The 20,126-nt window shown below is 59.1% G+C and overlaps 4 protein-coding genes across 4 annotated transcripts in view; 1 reads left to right on the top strand and 3 right to left on the bottom strand.

The window, feature by feature from the left end:
* The window catches only part of VOLCADRAFT_68157 (uncharacterized protein), a gene marked incomplete at both ends in the record, with an annotated part of 4,010 nt that extends 2,591 nt beyond the window's left edge, over window positions 1-1,419 (bottom strand). The window contains 3 exons of the mRNA XM_002957424.1: window positions 284-472; window positions 862-960; window positions 1,327-1,419. Of these exons, the coding sequence (XP_002957470.1) occupies window positions 284-472; window positions 862-960; window positions 1,327-1,419 (381 nt within the window). The remainder of the gene's footprint in view (window positions 1-283; window positions 473-861; window positions 961-1,326) is intronic.
* Window positions 1,420-2,672: 1,253 nt separating this feature from the next.
* VOLCADRAFT_119720 (uncharacterized protein) lies at window positions 2,673-3,911 on the top strand (the record flags this gene model as incomplete). The annotated part of the gene is made up of 3 exons (XM_002957381.1): window positions 2,673-2,823; window positions 3,032-3,069; window positions 3,384-3,911. The coding sequence occupies 3 exons, from the start codon at window positions 2,673-2,675 to the stop codon at window positions 3,909-3,911; spliced, it is 717 nt and encodes a 238-aa protein (XP_002957427.1).
* A 4,058-nt stretch (window positions 3,912-7,969) lies between these two features.
* VOLCADRAFT_107684 (kinesin-like protein with TPR domains) lies at window positions 7,970-12,459 on the bottom strand (the record flags this gene model as incomplete). The annotated part of the gene is made up of 4 exons (XM_002957425.1): window positions 7,970-10,946; window positions 11,206-11,418; window positions 11,859-12,221; window positions 12,361-12,459. 4 exons carry the CDS (start codon window positions 12,457-12,459, stop codon window positions 7,992-7,994), a joined length of 3,630 nt encoding a protein of 1,209 aa, XP_002957471.1. The 3' UTR covers window positions 7,970-7,991.
* A 2,097-nt stretch (window positions 12,460-14,556) lies between these two features.
* On the bottom strand, window positions 14,557-19,735 carry VOLCADRAFT_107685 (uncharacterized protein; the record flags this gene model as incomplete). Its single annotated transcript, XM_002957426.1, has 7 exons — window positions 14,557-14,802; window positions 15,355-16,569; window positions 16,986-17,522; window positions 17,848-18,084; window positions 18,151-19,383; window positions 19,476-19,553; window positions 19,709-19,735. The coding sequence occupies 7 exons, from the start codon at window positions 19,733-19,735 to the stop codon at window positions 14,557-14,559; spliced, it is 3,573 nt and encodes a 1,190-aa protein (XP_002957472.1).
* Between the last annotated feature and the right edge of the window lie 391 nt (window positions 19,736-20,126).

A 20,126-nucleotide genomic window follows, 5' to 3' on the forward strand; every position in this document is an offset into this window, starting at 1 on the left:
GACCCGCTGCGGATCATATCCGCAAGACGACCTGCGGAGTGGCAGTTGGGGGGCGGTTGGGGGGCGGTTGGGGGGCGGTTGGGGGTGGTACCAGTGCCGTTCGGGGTTCGGGGTTGGGGTCGGGAAACTACACACAACACCACGACGTCGGAGGACACCCCCCGGGGTAATGACAACGGTCTAGGGGGGATCACCCCCGTCATCTCGCTGACGCCCGCAACCCCTCTCCCCCTCTCCCTAGTCCCCACAGCCATGTGCCGTACACATACACATACACACACACGCACTCACCCGGTGTACCCACCACCACCAGCGGCCCGGGCACCAGAGCCAGAGCCTCCGCCTGGCGCTTGGGGTTGGCTCCCCCGATGACCTGCTGTACGGCGTACCGCCGTACATTGTCCGGCATCAGGGATTTGGCCACCCTCACTATCTGCATCGCCAGCTCTTGCGAGGGCGCCACCACCAGCACCTGCCCGGGCGGGGGGGGGGTTGAGAAGGGGGCGACCGTATGCGCTCATACCGGGAGCCGAGCCGGGAGGGTAGGACAGCTGTACTGGGGCGTGCTGCGTGGTATTGGTTGTAGATGTGGTATTGGTTGAGAGGACGGGAACAAGGTCTACATGGAGGGCTGTCCTAGGGGGGTCACGGGGCTTCCCGAGGCGAGGGGGTGATGGCGGGGTAACGGGTTATTAACCCGCACGCATGCCCGTCGTACAGTGCACATACGACCCTGCACATGCACTTAAGGAAAGCACACCCACCCACCATCCCGCACCACCCATCACGCACGCACACCATACACACGCACACGAACACACGCACACACACGCACACGAACACTCGTACCTGTACGGGTACATCCGGAACGTTCCCTCGACGGGGTGTGGTGGGGTCCGCAGCGAGCCTCTCCGCGCGGCGCAGCGCCAGTGTCAGCGCCGGCAACAAGTACGACAGAGTCTGAGGGGTGTACGATTTAGGGGCAAGCGACACAGACACCGCCCAGGAGCGCCGGTTGGGGGGAAGACTGGTGTGTGTGTGTGTATGGGTTGTCTATGACCTTCCAGGCCCCAGCCTCCAATGAGCGGCCCCTCCCCAGCCCCCGACCCCCGACCCGACCCCACTACCACGACACGCCATGCGAATGCACATTCTTTCCGGCCTCCCCGGCCCCGAGCCCCCCGCCCCCAACCCTATTTGCCTTCGTCCGGCGTCGCCTGGCCAGAACGTCCATCTATCTGTCAGTCTGTCTGACCATCTGTCTGTCTGTAGTTTGCTGGTTTGTCATCGTAACACCCACCCACCCACTCCCACTCGCACTCCCACCTTCCCCGAGCCAGTGTAGCTCTGAATGGCGCAGTTTGCGCCGGACAGTACGGCAGGCAGTGCAGCCGCCTGGATGGGAGAGGGGCGCGTCACGTCTAGGGAGGGAAGGGCCTCCTGTGGGGAGCAAGGGAAAGAAAGTTGGCGGGGAGGGGGGTGTCAGGCGAGGTAGAAAACACACCGTGTGGGGCGTGGGTGGGTCAAATGCTGGCGGCCATAACGCTGCGAGGTTCTTAGGACCGCTGAGGTGCTGTCACTGCTGCTGCGGCGGTGGCAGTTGTTATGGCAGTGGGAGGGGGACGAGCAGTTTGAGTTTGCTGAGGTCGAAGGGGGGAAGGGGGGAAATGAGAGGATGCCAGCGCGGGGGGGGAGGCAGGGCAAAGCTGCTGGGTGCATACAGAAAGGGAAGCGATGTTTCCCCTGGTGGTTGGAAGGACAGCCTTAGGGAATGAGGGCGGGGTTGAGAGCGGCGCTATAGGCACACGCATAATTATCCGCCAGGACCGGTTATAGGCGGAAATTTTGAGGCCCCCATATGCATGCATAAAAAATGTGTTTTACCGCAAGCATTGGGTCGACGCCGAGGGCGAGGAATGCCGACGGTGCCGTTGGCGGACCTGATGAACCAGAAACAGAAGATTGGCTCGAGGCCAATTGAATAACCGCATCTGAAGATGCGGCATTTTCTGGCGGCGACGCCACCGCCGCTGCAAAGGTAGTTGGTCTACGCAGTCTACAGTGCAATCGAGTGGCGGCTTTTACTCTACGTAAATGAAAAATAGGTGCTGAACATTTGTGAAAGACCGTTGCCATTTTCACGTGTATGCAGGAAACGGGAAAAGCCGGTCGAAGTGATAATTACAGAAACAAAAACGGAAGTTTTCCCATATAATTTGTCCTCGGCCGAACTGTAGTGACAACGAGCAAGCTGTTAGCCTTGAAAGAAGTCCTTGCCGCGACACCTCGTTTCGACGACCTGTACGGCCGGACGTCGCAACATGTCCCATAACTGCTTGATGATCCAAGTGCTTGTTACAAGTAGTCTTTTACTTTCCTTAATGTTTAGATTCTTTCCCAATGCTGCTTAACGTGCTTGCATAAAGCCAATCAGTCACTTCAACAGTTGGTTGACCATGGAAACTCACGCAATGTGCAGCCTGTTTGTTACTCTATTGCTTCTGATGACACATTTTATTAGTGGCGAACAGCGTGCTCACTGCAGGACATTGTATCCACCGTATGCATTTACCGCCGAAGAAGCGCAATACGTGTCCGACCCTTACGCAGAGGGCACATGGGAAGGCAGGATGCTTGCCAGCAAGCATGCTAATGGCGAGGATAGCCTTGAAATGCTCCAGCTTTCTATTAATCCGGGCCATGGATGGCCTCCACACCGCCATTTCGAGGCCGACGAGTGGTTGTATGTGTTGAGCGGCTCTGGTGCATATTCATACTGGGCATTCGAGGAGATATCACCCGTTGAGATTATCGTAGGACCGGGTGAGACTTGCACGAAATGTGCAGTAGGTTGCAGTCAACTTCTTAACCGCCTAAGTCGTTGCCCATCCGGCTGAGCGACATGTCTCGTGGCCTAAGGCCATGGAAAGAGATCGCCGTACTCTGCGCCTTAAGAAAGCAGTTTCCTGCGAGGGGGATGCATCCTCCCAGCTCATGCCGCTACGAACCCGCTCCCTCTCCCCCTTGGCAGGTCATGCGCTGTTTAACCCCCAGGGCCAATTACACCAGGTGGGGAGTTGGCTGGGTGGGGGGTGGGGGAGAGGGGCCCGAGCCCCCACCCTGGGCTGCAGTATCTCACAGCATATCTGTGTATGTTGGTGGATACGTTGGTAAGCCTACAATGTGTGTATGTGTGTGTGCCTATGTGTGCACACGCCTTGTGCGCGTGTGCATGCATACCAGGTGCACCACCCAGGTGGTTCCGCAAATGCACGCGGAAAGAACTCAACATGTGTAGATGTGTGGCATTCACATGCATTCACGCCCTCGCAGCACTCGCACTTGCACTCGCTACATTCTCCCCACAACCCACCCCCCCTTAGGTGTGGAACAACGGCAGTGAGCCGTTGTTGCTGCTGGCGGTGTCCAAGTCGCTGGCGCCTTACGAGGTGCTCGACCACTGGCCCGACACCCCGGGCGGCGGCTTGGGCTACGTACCCCACGTGGCCCCCTGGGAGCTATCCTGTGCCCCGGGACATGAACCCGACGAAAATGATGGTGTCATGGGCGAGCAGGTTGGCAGTGGCATGGAGGAAGCGGAAGTGGGTTACCTGGAGGGGACACCTCTGGAGGAGAGCGAGGCGGGCAGCGGCCTCGAGGGCGATTACGGGCACTTCGGGGAATACGGGTCGTGCGGCATGACGGCCATGAGCGAAGGCGAAATCGCGGAGTGCATGGCAGAGCCGGATATGGGCTATGACTTTGAGGAGGAGTACGATGTGGGAATGTACGATGGGGAGGGCGCAGATGAGGAGCCGGAGTTTCCGTCGGACGGAGAAGCCGCCGTCAACACCGCCGCCGCCGAGGTTGAGGATACAGCACCAGGTCATTACGAGTTTGGTGAGCTGTAGAACGGGGGCTGGTTGGCAGGGGCCCCAGGTCCTGGGTTGGGTAGTAGGCTGGTCCTGGGGGTTTACTGTTGGTGGCGGCAATGACATGTGGGGTTGGCTGCTGTGCAGAGCTAGTGCATGAAGAGTGCATGTTTGCTTGATGATGTGAGAGAGGAAAAAGATCGATGGGGGAGTGCCTTTATGGGCCGTGTCCTGTGCTCCCTCCCGGCCCCCGCTACCACTGTGCCCTTGCGCGCGCATATGTATACGATGACAGGTAGGTCTGCAGTTGTCTGTAGTTGTTGTACCACTAGTGCTTTACAGAGTTGAGGTGTACCATACACACCTCCCATTCACGGCTTGACTTAGTGACGAAGTTGTAGCCTTAGGCGTGACCTCTACTACTACCACCACCACCATTAGTACATCCTCTCGGTAAAAGCTGCATCTCATCTGCACAAAGCTGGACGCCAAGGGGCTCGAGGACATTAGCACGACACCAGACGACGGGTACAGAAAAAAAACGCGCTTCATTGCCTTGATACTCATCGGCGGTTTTGAGCTTTGGACGCCGCCTTCCGGCAGTTCATCCGAGCTTGCTTAAATGTGATCCCCCCAAAGCATTACTTTGCATCAATGCATGCATTCATGCATACGCGTCCACACATGGCAGGCGATGGCCAGGTGTAGCAGTTATTCATGCTGGGCAGGATGAGTTTTGTGCGTGTTGGGAGGTGGTTGGAGGGGGTACTTGGGTTGTTGATGCAAGGACAGGGTGCCCGGGTACCTATATAGGTTCTCGGGCCTGTTGTACTGGAGTACGGCGTGGTCAGGGCAGATAGGCGTAAAAGTAACTCTGTCATCGCGCACATCTGGTGTTGTACTGTAAGGCTGGTATCCGTCGAACCAGGCACCGTGCGTGCCCTGTATCCGTCGATGCAGATGCCGTGTGCGCCTGAGGCCTTTATTTATGCCTAAATGCGGATGAATGCATTCGCATGTGCACCATCTCCCTTTTCCGGCCCTCATAATCCCTAACCTCGGTAGCCAAGGAAGTCGACCCAAATTGTTATACACGGATACTTACGAATAGTCTCCTCTGATGACAAGGCAGCGGTCGTACATGACTTAGGCCGTATAAGATGCGACCGCGTGGTGACGGTGGCGACGAACGCCGGGATGAAGACAAAAACACCGACAGCGTGATGATGATGAAGCCTCAAAACGAGCGCCGTCAATACAGGCGCCGCGCAACACGAGCGCCGTGTGCGTCGCAAAGTGGTGCCGCTCAGCCGCCAGCACCATTTGAGTTGCATGCATCATGATAATTAAGAGATGCACCGCAGCACTGCACCGTTGTTGAGCCGAAGCTGATTTTGCCTATTTCCTCTCTTCCGTTACTACTGCGCTACCGTACAGCGAAGACAAGTAATCTTCAATTAAATTACAACGCCATGTCAAAAATCTATCACGCATGTACGTACGATGAAGTACGGCACCAAGTACGGCACTAGCCCTACCCAAGATGCCAGTACCACATATGCACATACGTACGTACACCTCCAGCTTTCATCATGTGACGTTGACTTACCGGAGTTCTGTTCGCGGCCTCCAGCACCGGAGGGTCCCACAAACCAAACCGAAGAACCACGGTGGCCAGCGGTCCAGCGGATAACACCTTTCCGGAGTGTACCGATATTCCCACTAGGGGTAGAGTACAGTCTTTGGCAACAAACAATGGCCGACAAGGTCCAATCGGAGCAAGCACATCGGGGTCCCTGAACTGTCAAGAGACAATCTTCTTACAAAAAAACAGGGGCGACTTCTAAAATGGCTGTATGCGGTTTCTAGCGTCAGAACATCGCGTTACGGCGCTCAGCAGCGCCGTGAACATAACGCGTAGCAGGATGGCGGATGCAGCGTTTGTAACATCGGATGCCGCACAAGAATCACACGTCAGGAGATCCCCTGCGGCCGCAAGCGCAATAACAAGGGGGCGGGTATTCACATGTCAAGCACCTCCGCGCGTACGACACCATCAACTCCATCCGCGACTCCTTAGAAATGAAACATGGTCCACGAACCGCGCGTGCGTATGCGTACACACGAACGATGTTAACTTTATATTATAAACATAAGAAAACACATAATAAAGTTTCGAATGCATGTATGTAATATAGTATACAATAAATAGTATACAATAAATGTCAGCACTGTAACGCATGCTGCCAGCCGCGTTAAAGAAAATTCTACTTCTCGTCGCCGAAACTGTCGTACTTAATCAACCCGTGGGCGTGCTGGGCCAACAGGTGAGCCCAAGCGACGCATGCACAACTGGGCAGCCGCCGTACTCGTACTGCAATATACGACACGTGACCCTGTACTACTAGGTAAGTACGGCGAGCCCCACTCTCCGGACACGCGAACTGCCTAATCAGGCTATGTGAGGTGCAAAGTGCGCTTGGGGTCTCACAACCAAATGGCACAAAAGTGGCCATGCGCCAAAATTATCATATGTCAGAAAAATGGCAGTGGCGCCAACTAATCGCGGTGGCGTGCAGACAGCCACCGGCACATAGCCCTCTTTCCATCTCCTAGTGCTGAGCTCATAGGCTCAAAAGAACTTAGCAAACGATCGCTGCTGGCTCACCAATGAAATGAAATTCCCTCAGTGAGCCTATTTCTGACTTCGCAAGGTGGAGAGTTGGGGAATGAAGGAGGAGACTTGGCCACCCTGGAGCTGCCCCACAAGGCCCTTCACCCAAGGGTGAGCCCACACGGCTGGTAAGATACATGCCGACGCAAGCAACGCAACCCCCCCCACCTGTTTGTGGCATCGGTGGATGATAGGAAAGGTTGACTTGCAGGACCTTATTCGAGGCCCCGCCCTCCTCCTGCCCTCAGCAAGCAAACACCCGGGACTTTGGCGACGACGCCACTCTCATGCTCTGACTCGCCACTGCCTTCGGTATACTATACCCTTCGCAATCTTGCGAGATATTATCAATTCAAAAAAGTTTGAGTAACCACCAGGAAAGCACAAACACGGGTTCGGTCGTGGAAAAGAGCCGCTGCCGCAGCGTGCGGTGCAAAATAGCGGCCACACGACAGCCTAAACGTATCAGCCTACCCGGCAGCACGGCGATGCGCAACAATTGAGCATCATCCCGCTTTGTTGCACTGAAAAGGATAATTCTGCAACCCGTCGATGTGTGCAACCGTTACCTTCAGCTACAAGTACACCACACACGGAACTACCGCGGCCTCTCCGACCGATCGGGTGACGAGCCGACCTCTCATCGGCGTGTACCGACAATTTACAATTAACAACAACAATAACAACAACAACAACAACAACAACGGACGTAGAGCCGCGCGCCTGCCCCTGCGCTGTGTTTCGGCCCCCGGTCAGGGCCCCCGGTGCTCGTCCTTTCTCGGGGCGAGCCGCCCACAGTGTAACACCCCATCAACAACGCCCCCATCAACAACATCAACAACAACAACAACAACAAAACCTATGTTACAAGCTACGTCTTCTCCAGTCCGGATCTTCGCTCTGTACGTCCCACATGCTCGTTGCATCAACCAAAAAATAAACCAACAAAGACGGCCATGTGCCTGGTGCCGCATGGCTCGAGAGGGTCGCCTGTAACATTGGTCACAGCTGGGTCAGGGGCTAAGTTCTCACATCACTCGCTTCACTCGTCAGGAGAAGTGAGAGGGGAGTGTCAATAACTCGTGAGCGGCTGATTATTAGCGGCCCTTCCCAATTTCAACGATGAACACCCTCTGCCTTTGCTTTTGCCTTGCCCTGCCCTGCCTTGCCTTGTCGCATCCCGATGGCAGCATGACAGCCAGCACTCGCCTTCCGCCGGTCCTCATTGCGCCCACCGTTGGCTGACAAGCGTAGCCTGGGCTGGGGTTTCCGGCACCCCGGGGCCCATTTCCCGTTGGCTTTCCGGTCATGTCTAGGCTCTCGTTTCTCCTTTGCCCCATATCCCGAAAGCTTGGACGGCCATGGCCATGGTGGGCGGGTGGCGGCGGCGGGTCGAGACCGCTATCCATCCAACCAGCCCGATCCCGGCCCGGTTGGTCGTGTACCTAAAATTCCGTGGGCATTACCTTGGCGTGCGACCCAAATATCCCCAGCAGCCCTCTGCACCAACCACAACCATGATTCGGCCCGCGGTCATGCGTGCCAGTCGGGGCCTGGTCCGGCTCGTGGTCCGCGTGTGTCGCGCACTCCGCCGTCGCCGCCGCCGCCGTGACCTTGACCTTCAAGACCGCAACACAGCCACATTTGCTGCCAGCGTTTGCGTTGGTGCCGCTGCCGATGACGCTGACACTGGCGCTGGTGCCGGTGCTTTCGCTCATGCCCTTCCCGGCAAGCCGCCCTGACTCCTTCCCACCCTGGAACGACGGAGTCAGGGCCTCCGTCAAGCCGCAGCACCGCCGCAGCCGAGCAAGGCCCTCTAGAACCCTCTCCACCGCCGCCGTGTCGGGGTGAGACCGCCCCAGCACTCGCCGCCGACCCTCTAGGGCTCGCAGCCAAAGCGCCTCGGCTTCATCGTACCGGCTAAGGCACCTCGCCACCCCCGCAAGCGTGTTCACTGAGGAGAGCGTGTCCGGGTGATCGGGACCAAGCACCCGTTCACGGGCTTCCAGCGCCCGGCGACAAGCCTGCTCAGCCTTGTCGTACTTTCCTTGGCAGCGCAGCAGTACGGCAAGGTTGTTGAGCGACGCGAGCGTGTCCGGGTGATCGGCGCCAAGCAACCGCTGCCGGGCTTGCAGCGCGCGCACGCACCACGCGTCCGCCATGTCGTACATTCCCCTCCATCGCATCAGGCCCGCAAAGGCTGCGACGGAATGCAGTGTATCGGGGTGGTCGGGTCCCAGCACGCGCTCGCGGCCCTCTAGTGCGCGCCGCAGCAGCGGGGCGGCCTCCAGACCATGACCCGCGGCTGTCAGCACACCCGCCAGCGCGCTCACAGAGCTGAGCGTGTCGGGATGACGGGCTCCCAGCACGGCCTCTCGTTGCTCCAATACCGCCCGATGCATCGCGTCCGCATCGCCGTAGCGGCCCTGCGCCTTGCGCAGACCTGCTAGCAAATAACGTGACGTGAGCGTGTCCGGGTGATTAGCGCCCAGCAGCCGCACCCGGCCCTCCAACGCGCGCTCGTACAGCGGCGCCGCATCGTCGTACCGACCGCGAGCTTTCAACACACCAGCGAGCACACACGCGGACGCCAGCGTCTCCGGGTGGTCAACACCCAACGCCACCTCCCTGCCGTACAGCGCCCGCCGCGCCAGACGCTCCGCATTGCCATATGTGCCATGCGCCCTAGCGAGCGCCGCCAGGCCGTGCATCGAGGCTAGCGTCTCCGGGTGCTGCGGACCCAGGAGCCGCTCCTGGGCCGCCAGCGCTCGCGAGTACAGCGGTTCCGCCTGACGGAAGCGTCCCTGCGCCTTCAGCAGCCCGGCCAGGCTGCACATCGAGTTCAGGGTATCGGGGTGATCCTGTCCCAGCGCCCGCTCCCTCCCCTCCAACACCCGGCGGAAAAGCGGCTCCGCCGCATCGTACTTGCCACGTGCCATCAGCACTGACGCCAGCACGTCCACCGACGCCAACGCATCCGGGCTCTTCGGCCCAGAGCCACGCTCCCGCCCCTCCAGCGCCCGTGCCGCCATCGCCTCCGCCTCCGTGTACCGGCCCAGGCGCACCAGCACCGCTGCCAGCTCGCTGCGTGATGCCAGCGATTCAGGATGCTCCGGGCCCAGCGTCGCCTCGCGGCCAGCCAAAGCGCGCTCGTACAGTACGACAGCTTGTTCGTACTTGGCACGCGCTTTGAGCAAACCCGCGAGGCTGTTCACGCATGCGTACGTTTCCGGGTGCTGCGGGCCCAGCAGCGTCTCCCTGCCCTCTAGAGCTAGGGTCAGCAGCGGTTCCGCCTCCGCGTATTTCCCTTGTGCCTTCAGCACCCCCGCCAAGTTGTTCACTGCTCTGAAGGTGTCATGATGGTCTCGTCCGAGCACCCGCTCGCTTGTCGCGGCCGCCCGCCGGTACAGCGGCTCCGCCTCGTCCCACCTTCCCAACGCATCAAGCAGCGCCGACAGGCTGTTGAGGGGCCCCAGCGTGCGCGGGTCGTCGCGGCCCAGCAACCGCTCGCTGCATGCCAGGCTGCGCCGGTACAGCGGCTCCGCTGCACTGTACTCCCCCTGCGCCTCGTACAGGCTCGCCAGGTTGCCAACCGAGCACAGCGTGCACGGGTGGTCGGGCCCCAGGACGCGCTCGTAGCCCTCCAGTGCCCGCCGGTGCAGCGCCTCTGCCTCGGCATTCTTGCCCTCCAGCTGCAGCAGCACCGCCAGAGAGTGCACTGACGCCAGCGTCTCCTCATTCTCATTCCCCAGCACTCGTTGCCGGCCCTCCAGTGCCCGCCGCGCCAGCTGCTCCGCACGGCAGTACTTGCCCTGCGCTTTAAGCAGCGAAGAGAAGCCTGCCGCCGTCGCCAGCGTGTCCGGATGATCTGGCCCCAGCACCGCCTCCCGCCCCGCCAGTACCCGCCGGTACAGCGGCTCCGAATCCGCGTAGCGCCCCTGCGCCTCCAGCAGCCCGGCCAGGCCGTGAATGGCGGCCAGTGTGTCCGGGTGAGTGGGGCCCAAAGCCCGCTCGCGGCCGGCCAGGGACCGCTCGTACAGCGTCCGGGCATTGTTCAACCAGCCGTTCAGATGACACATGGTGGCCGCCAGGAAGAGCTTCCGACCCAGATCATCGCTCCAGGGAACACTGCTGCCGCCGTTCTCTTCCGTAGTGGCGTTGAATGACTGAACGATGCTGGTGTCGTCGTCGTCCTGGTCGTCGGTGGACTCGGTGGAAGTGGCGGCAGGCGCGGACGCGGGCAGCTGAGCCAGCGCGGCGCCAACGAGGCCGTTCTTGAGCTCCCGGGTCACGAGGTCCAGGGAGGCGCAGCCGGACGTGAGCTTGATGACGTCCAGCAGCAGCACGCGGTCGTCATTGCTGGTGGCCTGTGCCCGGCTAACGTCGAGTCCCGTGAAGGCCTACAGCGGAAGGCAGCAGGGGATAACAATGCGGCCAAACACTTTCCCGGGTCCCATGGACATGACCCAGCAGGCAAAAGCATATACCGTTACGCGCCAACAGATTTAACGTCCCCTTATCGGTTGTGTGGCAGGATATCCCCGGCACCGCCCTGCCAACACCCGTCTGCTAGAATTTGATATAATGGCCCTCCCCCTCGCTGGTCACCGCCCTCTTCCCCAAATCAGCCATCGCCCCCATGACGTCCCCATCGCGCACCTCCCGCAGTTGATGGTGCCCAACGTCACCCGCCAGCAGCCTCAGCCTGCCGGGCCCGGACCGGCACGCCTGCCATGCCTCGTACATGCACCACATCCGCTGCAGGACAGTGCTGTACGGGTCCATGACGAGCAGCGCCTCCTCTGCTTCCGCCAGGGCCTCCTGCAACACCGCTAGCGCTGAGGAGTGCTCCCCTGGCTCTATGTGGTGATTCTGTTGTTGCAAAACGGAAGTTAGGGTTACGGGATTTAGGGTTACGGGATTTAGGGTATGGGATTACGGGACGGGATTAGGGGTACGTGGACGTAAATATGCGTGTGGATGGCGGAGAACTCTGAGCAGAGAGGGAACGGGTGCCATACAGCTATGCAATACCGTTATGTAGTGGTATATGCACATGTGCGGTTGTGTGCCGGCAAACCGAGACTCGCCACTGCTATGACCAGCCGCTCCACCATAACGCCGCTGCCGGATCCTCAAGGCTCCCAGCACGAAAGCCAACAGGTATTTCTCAAAAGGCCGACGCACATGTACGCCGCCCCTTACGGCTGTTGCTACGGCAGTTGCTGAAATTTTGTGCGAGGGCGGCATTCTCGTTGCATCGCCATGGTTTGCTTGCATTGCTTGGCAGCAAGGGCCATAGCGACACCCACCGTGGCGAAGACGTCGAGCCAGAGGAAAATGTCATCGTCAGAGAGCGCCGGCAGCGCCTCACCGTCTGCCCGCCGCCGCCAAAGTCGCTGCTGCTCTGGTTCGAAATGGTGACACAGGCTGGCGAGGGTCTCCGCAAAGGGCCGTGAACGGGCATGGATGACGAAAAAATAGGGGCGGCCCTGGGAAACTGCAGCGCGCTCTGAGGCGTCCGCTGTGGTAAGCAGTAGCGCCGTTAAAGCGCATTTGTTATATGCCGTACGGGGTATGATATGCTCTGTGATCAGCTGTGCTGCTGTAAGGCCGCGCTGCAGTAGCCGGTGCTTGTCGGCGAAGCGTTTCAGCCAGGCCAGGGACATGGCTGACTGCATGGGAGTTCCGGAACGAGTAGGGCAGGCGAGGTAGGGCTTAAGGTGGTTGAAGCACTTTTGCTTTGGGCATTAGCTCCCTACTGTTGAGATTCCTTCTTACAATTGTAAAGATAATTAAACCCACTTTCCTCACCTTTGAAGGCTGACATTCGCTCAGTCTCATGGAGGCTTTCCTCGACGCCACAGCCGGAAGGGTGACACACTGCATTTGCACATAGCCGCAGCTGTCCATATGTATCCACGTTAAGGTGGCGTTCCGTCAGGTCAAGTCAAGGAACCGTCCCCTTTGCCTTCAACTGGCAAAAGGCAGGCCCATGGGCGCTCGATCCAAACATGAGGTACGCTCAAGATTCCAGTACTAATTGTTGTCTGCCTTTACATGCTGTGCTCGCGTGTCGAGGCGCCTTGTGGCGAACACGTCAGCGTTAAGCGTTTGGTAAATGCAGGAAAATGCCCCCGTCCAAGCATAGAATGCTATCCAGGAGAAAGTCAGGGTATACATGGTGGTCATGGCATTCTTGGGGCACCTGGCATCGTAGGCCAAGTGAGCGCACGCACACAGACCCACGTCAAGGCCCATCCATGGAAAGATGTTTCTATATGTATCACTTATTATACAATATTACTATGCAAAATATGTTGCGCGTCGTCAAGAGTCATCGTGCTGCAATACATGTGTTCGCGCAGTTCTCGTGCCCGGCTCGCTGTCGTCATAAGGCCCATGCTTCAGGAAACTCAACAGAATATGAAGGGAACCTGCTATATGCACTTTTTCCCGCTTCACCGAGCATACAGTAGATATCATTTGTATCTAGCAGGCAATGGCTTCACGCATCGGGACTGCTGGCAGAGCGTCAACAAGTCAGACTGAGGCAACGAAGCCGCTAAATCCATCAGGCCAAGAATAATAGCATGTGGAATCCTGCCCCTATTTATAAGAAAGAACTTCTTATCTATCCTATGGGATGTCCATCGCAGGCTTGCTGTTGCTGTACATACCTGGCAAACATGTTCCTCTTTCGAAAGTCCAGAAGGACTGGGTTGTCAGTTCAGACGATCAGCTGGAGCGGCGGGGCTACCAGTAGATGAATTGGCATAACGGCAGAGCTTCTTACATTTGAGCGCAATGCCTTTGTCCACATCCTACACGTGGGACGCAAAACACATACAACTCAGCAGCGCCTCAAGTTGCGTGCATCAAACGTCATGACATCGCCATATGGCCGCGACAGGGCCCTACGGCAACTCCAAACCAGTACCAGGACACGCGTGTACGCTGGACACGCAAGATAGAGAAGTTCGGCCCTCCGTGTGGCAAGCTGAACCCTCAACGAAACGAATCAACACCGCTCATGGAAAACGAAATACCTGCGTTATGGAACAGTCAAGCGCCGCTGGATCCTTTGCTCGAACACCCAGGGACCCCTGAAGGGGTCATAACTCATAAGCGTCCGCATACATCCAGCACACCGGCGACATCACACGCCCATTCAAGCCCTCCAAAGCTGCATGCAAGCCGAGCCCCTGTTGCTCTATGATAACCTGGCCTCAAATGAACATGAAATGCATTGGTGCTTGGTCGCAGAGGCTGCAAGGGCCCGCAGGCATATCAACCAACTCCTATGTTCTGCCGCTTCCCATGCCCCATTACGAAATAAGGCCATTCACACGGCTCAACCATGCTCGCCTACGAGATTACGAAAAGGACATTCTCATCCATTCCCCCTCTCGCACAGTACCATTCTCTCCCTCTCCGCTACTAGAGCTCTGCTGGTGACTCACTGGTTAACTGGTTAACACTCACTCCCCATTACATGGCTAAACATGGTCCCTGACTACAGCTGGCAGATACCCCACGTCCACATGGCTACTACCACACCGCCAGTCCATTACAGCGGCCCTACCACACTTTACTCCTACTAAGACCTGTGACTTCTCAAAGTATCCAAAACCAAAGCTGAAGGCGGCAAAGGCCAGCAAAGGCCAGGGCTTTGCCGCCCGAAGAAGGGAGCTTACGTGCGGGGATACATAGTCGTGCTCAGACCCACCCCGGCGCTGCTCATCGCTGACCCACATGAACTAAAGACATCCACGCAGGAGCGCGTGCTGCTAAACACGCTGAGCATAAGCGCATGCTACGCACACATCGCGCTGTGCACAGGTTGAGACCACACGTTCGACGAAGATCCAACCTCGGCTAGTCCGCCGGTTCTGCGCGCAGCCTACTCACGGGCAAACACTGACGAGGAAACCACACCACGCCGAATCATGTTCCCTCACGAGCCATGCCAGTTCGGCATGCAATGAGTTTCAGCGCCAAGCGCGCGGGTCAACCCGACGGTGATGGAATTGGTCCTGTGATGGGACCCGCCGCGGCACCGCCTCCCGCACCCTCGTTCGTCCAGATGCGGCCCAGCTGGAAGGGGCCGCCACCGCCGCCGCCTCGTACTGCGCGGCTTTCCCTAGCGCGTTTCTGGCAATTGCTGAAGTCAGGGCCCGGAGGACCGTCCGGAGCGCCCATGAGGCGAGATAGAGAGGCACTGTCAAGGTACTGCACCCGTCCATCGTTGCCCGCCTGGGTGGCAGAAGTGGTGGTTGCACCGGCAGCGAAAGTGCCGGCAGTAGCTGGCGCCGCCGGTGCTGAAGCTAGAGGCACCACCTGCTGTGTGTCCTGCGTCGCGGCAGCACCGAAAGGCAGCACGGGTTTGCTGCTCGCCGACAAAGTTCTGGCGCCATTACCGCCTGGGGTTGCCGTTGTCCCGCTGGTCCCGGCTACAGCCGCGTCTGAGGCGGCAGCCGTCGCCATTGCAGTCCCTGAAGCGGATGATGCGGCTGTCGTATTTGCCTGAGGCGCCGCGCTCGAAGGCCGTAGCTTCGGTTGTTGCGAAGTCACCACCGCGACCGTGGCAGGATGGGCAACAAGCCCTAAACCCTCATCTGGACCCCAGTTACCGCCTAAGGCAACCGTGGGTTGCGAAGCTGCAGAAGCAGCGGCCGCCCCTGACGCTGCTGTGGTTGAAACCCCAAACAGGGGATCGGGACCTCGAAGAGGTGCTGTGGAGGATGACGCGGCGAGCAGAGCGGCGGCGGGTGCCCTTGAAACCCGCGGCCGCTGTATCAAACCCACATCCGGCGCCCTCCCGCTGCCGGCTGCAGCGCCGCTGCCTACTGGGCTTGGGTCCTCCATATCTGCGGCTAGCTCGTCGGTCCACCGGCCACCCCCTTCGCCCCCAGGAGCCCCGCCATCATCGCCGCCGCCAGGACCGTCCCCGCGTCCCCGGCCACGACTCGTGACTCGCGAGCCGTTGCCATTTCCGCTGGAACTCCTACTGGGGTTTCTGCTGCCATTGCTAATACTCGTGTTGCCGTAACTTCTGCTTTGTGAATTGCAGCTGGTGGCACCTGCTACCGTTAATGCTACTGATGCCGCCGCGCCAGGCTCCACAAGCACTCGTTCCACCTCCTGCAACCGCTGGAGTGGGCCAGCCTCGGCGCCATTGCCGACACCGTTCGCAGCGCCCAGATCCGCGACTGTGTTCATCCCCCCGCCATCGCCCAGAATACTCAAGCTCATGCCCACGCCCGCCCCGGCCCCGTTCAGCAGCGAACCGCAAGCCGCCCCCGCCGACAGCACACCGCCCACAGCAGGAATTAGATCTGGAGATATGGCTATGGTGCCATGGGGCGCCGCCGGCGCACTGTCAATATCCGCGGCCGCCAGCCGCTCGAGGGCGTCCCAGCCTTTCACATCCTGAACGAACAGCCCGCTGCCACTTGCCGCGGCCGCTGAGTAGCTGTTGCCACTGCTGCCAGTTGCTGTTGTAATTCCACTGGTAATTGCACTCACATCCACCGCACCCGCCGCAAACAAGCCTATTCCCGCCGGCTCCGAAACCGCGGTCTCCAAGCTCGGAAGCTCTGCGGCTACTTCAACTGAAGCAATGACCTCAGCCTCAGGCACAGGCACTGGCTGCGCCGTGCTCAAAGCCGGCGTCGCGGTAACGGCTATATCCACACCGGCGGCACCGACAGCTTCACCTGCGACAGCTGGTTGCTGGTCCGCAGTCAGCACCCGCTGCGGTGCCCCCTGCACCGGCTGCTGATGATGCGGCGCCAGCTCAGGAGTGGCCACCGCTAGCTCCAGCTGCTGCACCTGCTGGGCTGTCTGGGGCTGTATCGCCCGCATAGAGGCCTCTGCAGCGCAGATTTGGATGATCTCATCGAGCCAGGAGCCGTGCGGGGTTAGTTCGGGCAGGCGGTCGAAGATCAGGGCCAGCTGAGCAGAGCCAAACGAGTCCAGCTTGGAGTACGCGGCCATGATGAACGCGTAAAGCCAGGATGCCTGCGGGATGGATATCAAGAAAGAGCAGTTAACCAACAGGTTTGAAGTAATCTTAAGCAAGGACGGCGCGTGAGCAACAGCAAGAGGCCACCAAAAGCAGGCGAGCCTTCAAGCGCTGCGGGCAGTGCCCCTAGGGCAGTCGGGGTTTTCCCCGGAGACCCCCAATAAGCGCAGCTGCCTGTAGCCGGCCTAAGCTACCTCGCCGCGGAGCTGTACCTGCACATGCCCAGTCCTGGTGCTATCTACGTGCGAAATTTTTCCAAAAATGCACACCAGCACAGCACCATCATTCCGTTCGCAGGCTCCTCCTGATTCGCCCAGTTCCCAACGTGTCTCCTTGCATGCGTGCCTAATTCCCGCGCTTCCCGACCATGCATGCACGCGCAAATAACCCATCCACATGCTCCAAGGCTCACCTGCGGCCGGAAGCCCACCTTCACCAGCGCCTCCAGCGCCCGGCACAGCTCCTCCGCGCTGTTCTCTGCCAACTTCGCGTTCGACTGCTTCTCGTACGCTTCCAGCCACGCCGATGACGGCACGTACCCTAGCTCCACAAGAGCCGCCAGCGCTAAGCTCTGCTGCCCCGCCGGCATCAGCGCCAGCTTGCTGCCCATGTGTCGTGCCAGCTCCCCCAGCCACAAGGCCTGCGGCCTGCGGCCCAGCTTTGACAACGCCACAGCCATCGTGCAGCACTGCTCCGGAGTTTGAAACGGCAGGCGCTGGAAGGAGGCAGTAAAGTACTGTTGCATCCAGAGCTCTGGGGGTCGGAAGCGCAGACGAGCAAGCGTGTCCAGAACGTCAGTGAGCTCTTCTGCAGTGGCCTCCCCAAGGCTGCGCCGCGTACCCAGGAGCAGCAGTGTGAGCCACTCGCCCGCGGGCTTGCATTGGAGATGGGATAACGAGGACAGAAGGACGGCGGCCTGCACCAGCAACAATGTTGACAGCGGCAGCAGCTGCTTAATGGGCACGAGGAATGAGCATGTGCGAGAAGGTGGCAAAGGACTGTGAGGAGGGCTAGTGGTAGATATTCACGCTTCCGTGCTTAATGCAGGGCCTTGGAACCTTTGTGCCTTGCATAACACCATTTTGCGCAGCGACTCATCGGTGCTGCTGCGCAAAACTGTTTTATGTAAACCTCCTTGACTCCCGTCAAATCCTGTTTGAACCCCTTCCCTGAAAGGAACAGCAACCCATGCCTGCCCGAACCCGGCTAAATCCCGGGCCAAATACACCCCTCGCGCTTTAGGGCATCTACCGAAAACATCCGCGCCGACTCACCAAGCGCCCGGTCAAACCCCCCGTCGTGCCCACGTGAGCCGCCGCGCAGGAGTAAAACCTCTCCAGCCAGAGCTCCCCCGGACTGCAACGCAATCTCGCCAGAGACGCCACCGTCGAGACAAGCTCCCACGCTGAATAGTCGGCCAGCTGCCGCTCGCTAGCTGCCAGATATTCTGCCATCCAGGCGCCCCCGGGGATGTGCTTCATAGCTGCCAGCCCAGCTGCAAGCGCCCGCAGCTGTGGAGGAGTGCACGTCGTTAATCGTGGTAGCATGGCGGTGCACGCTGCCCGCAGCCAGCCGACCGGCGGTGTCGCGCCGAAAGCGCCTAGATATGAGATGAGCAGGGGCAGCCGGCCGCGAGGCGAGGCCGCAAAAGTGGTTAGGTGCGGTTCAGTGGCTTGCACGACAGCGGCACGCCAGGCTGCTGACGGACGATGACCCATGGCGCCGAAGGCCGCAATTAAAGTGTAGAGGCCATCAGCTTCCATACCGGCCTGTGCGTCCTGTTGTTGCTGTTGCGTATCCGATTGGCGATCCAATTGCTGCTGCGATTGCTTCAGCTTATGCGCACCTGTCCCTGCTTTCACTGCTGTCCCTGCTGTCCCTGTAGAATCTAACCGTGCAGGAAGGCTGTTGCTGCTACTGCTGCCACGCTGTCGAGTTCCCGAAGCCTCTTTCCTAGCCACTGCCTTAGGTGCTCGCGTCCGATGGCCCGCCTTCATGAGTTTCAGTGAGCGCTGCTCCAGCCGCCACAGCATTGATGCGTCCTGGTACCGTAGCCTTGACAGGGCGCGTGCCGCCTCCGCCACATCCCGTCCGTCTAATTTGTGGCAGGCGTGCGACAGGATCGCCACCAAGCCCGAAACCATGGACACTACGAGGCGGCGGGGCGGCAGCGGCTGCTGGTCTTGCTGTTGCTGAACTGCCTGGTTACCACTCTTGCTGACACCAAATGATTGCTGCACTTGCATCGCGCTACCAAGCTCTTGCTGCTCTTCTTGTTGCAGCTGCAGCTGCTGTCCTGCGGCAACCTGCGGCCTGCGCTGACTGCTTTTTTGCGGTAATAGCAGCTTTTGCTGGGACCGAACGCCTTGCGGAGGGGAGTCCGGTGCCGACTCTGACGTGGAGGCCTCGTAGTTGCTTTCCCGACGTTCAGCGTCCTCGTCCTGGTCGCCGTGCAGAGGCGGCTGCGCGACCTCCTGGCCCTGAAGGACACGAAGCCTGCCCGTTAACTGAGGTGTGAATTGAAGCTCGCCGGGTTGCTCCTGCGTCCTCTGGCCGTCTTCCAGGGAAACCCCGTTCAGTTGAGGGTCAAGGTCTCCGGAAGGGGGAAACGAGGTCACATCTACCAAGCGGTTGAGTGCCGTGTGCGCCTGGAATGCGTTGAAGTCAGAGCCGTGGAGCTGATAAAGGTTCAGGAGCTGAGCAGGGCTGCTGCAAGCCCGGATTGACGCTGTAAGCTCGGCAGCAGCAAGCGAAGCAGTGGCAGGGCTGCCTCTTTGTCCCTTGCACTGCTGAGGCGTGCTTACAGGTGTCTGCACATATAAAGTTACCAGATGACGTTTAGGGGAGTCATATAACTCGGATGGGCATCGAGCCAGGCGAGCAATCCACCTACTACACGCACCTTGCGCTTCGACGACCGATACTCTGACAAAGAAACCACCAGCAGCGAACGCTGTCGATTTAATTGTGCGTGGCATCGCTGGCTGGCGGACCGGCGCGTCAAGGCACTTAAGCACCGATGAAGCGGTGTTGCGACCCTTGCACGATGGCTCCCACAAAGCTGCAGGCAATATCGCCATGTAAGATACACCATAACTGCAACCAAATCGTATGAATTTGTATGGTATTCCTTACCTGTCCCTGAGGTCTAGAGACAGCCATCAGAGTCACGGCCGTCGCTGCAGTGTCAGCGACTGCTTGGCCGTGACAAACTGTAGAGTATCCAGTGTAGCCTGGATGAGACGGATCTGCTCAAAGCCCACTGTGGAAGACTCCCGTCCGTCGGCGGAACCGTCGCGAATTCAACGAGTATAGATCAGGGCACAGTATTTCGAAATAGAGTATGCATTCTTATGTTCCAAGGCGCTGCATGTAGAAGGCTCAGGCGAAAGCTTCGCTATGCAAGCAAGTCGACTCGGTCTTCCTACAACGCCCTGATGGCTCGAGTGTAATCGTCCATGAACAGTTTTGCAACAACCTGTATATTAGAGTCAGATGTGTAAACTGTGTATCATGCCAGAGCTACGTACACGAAATCGAGATTGGGGACGAG

The sequence above is a fragment of the Volvox carteri genome (assembly GCF_000143455.1).
Source record: "Volvox carteri f. nagariensis unplaced genomic scaffold VOLCAscaffold_73, whole genome shotgun sequence".
In the NCBI taxonomy this organism is placed as follows: domain Eukaryota; kingdom Viridiplantae; phylum Chlorophyta; class Chlorophyceae; order Chlamydomonadales; family Volvocaceae; genus Volvox; species Volvox carteri.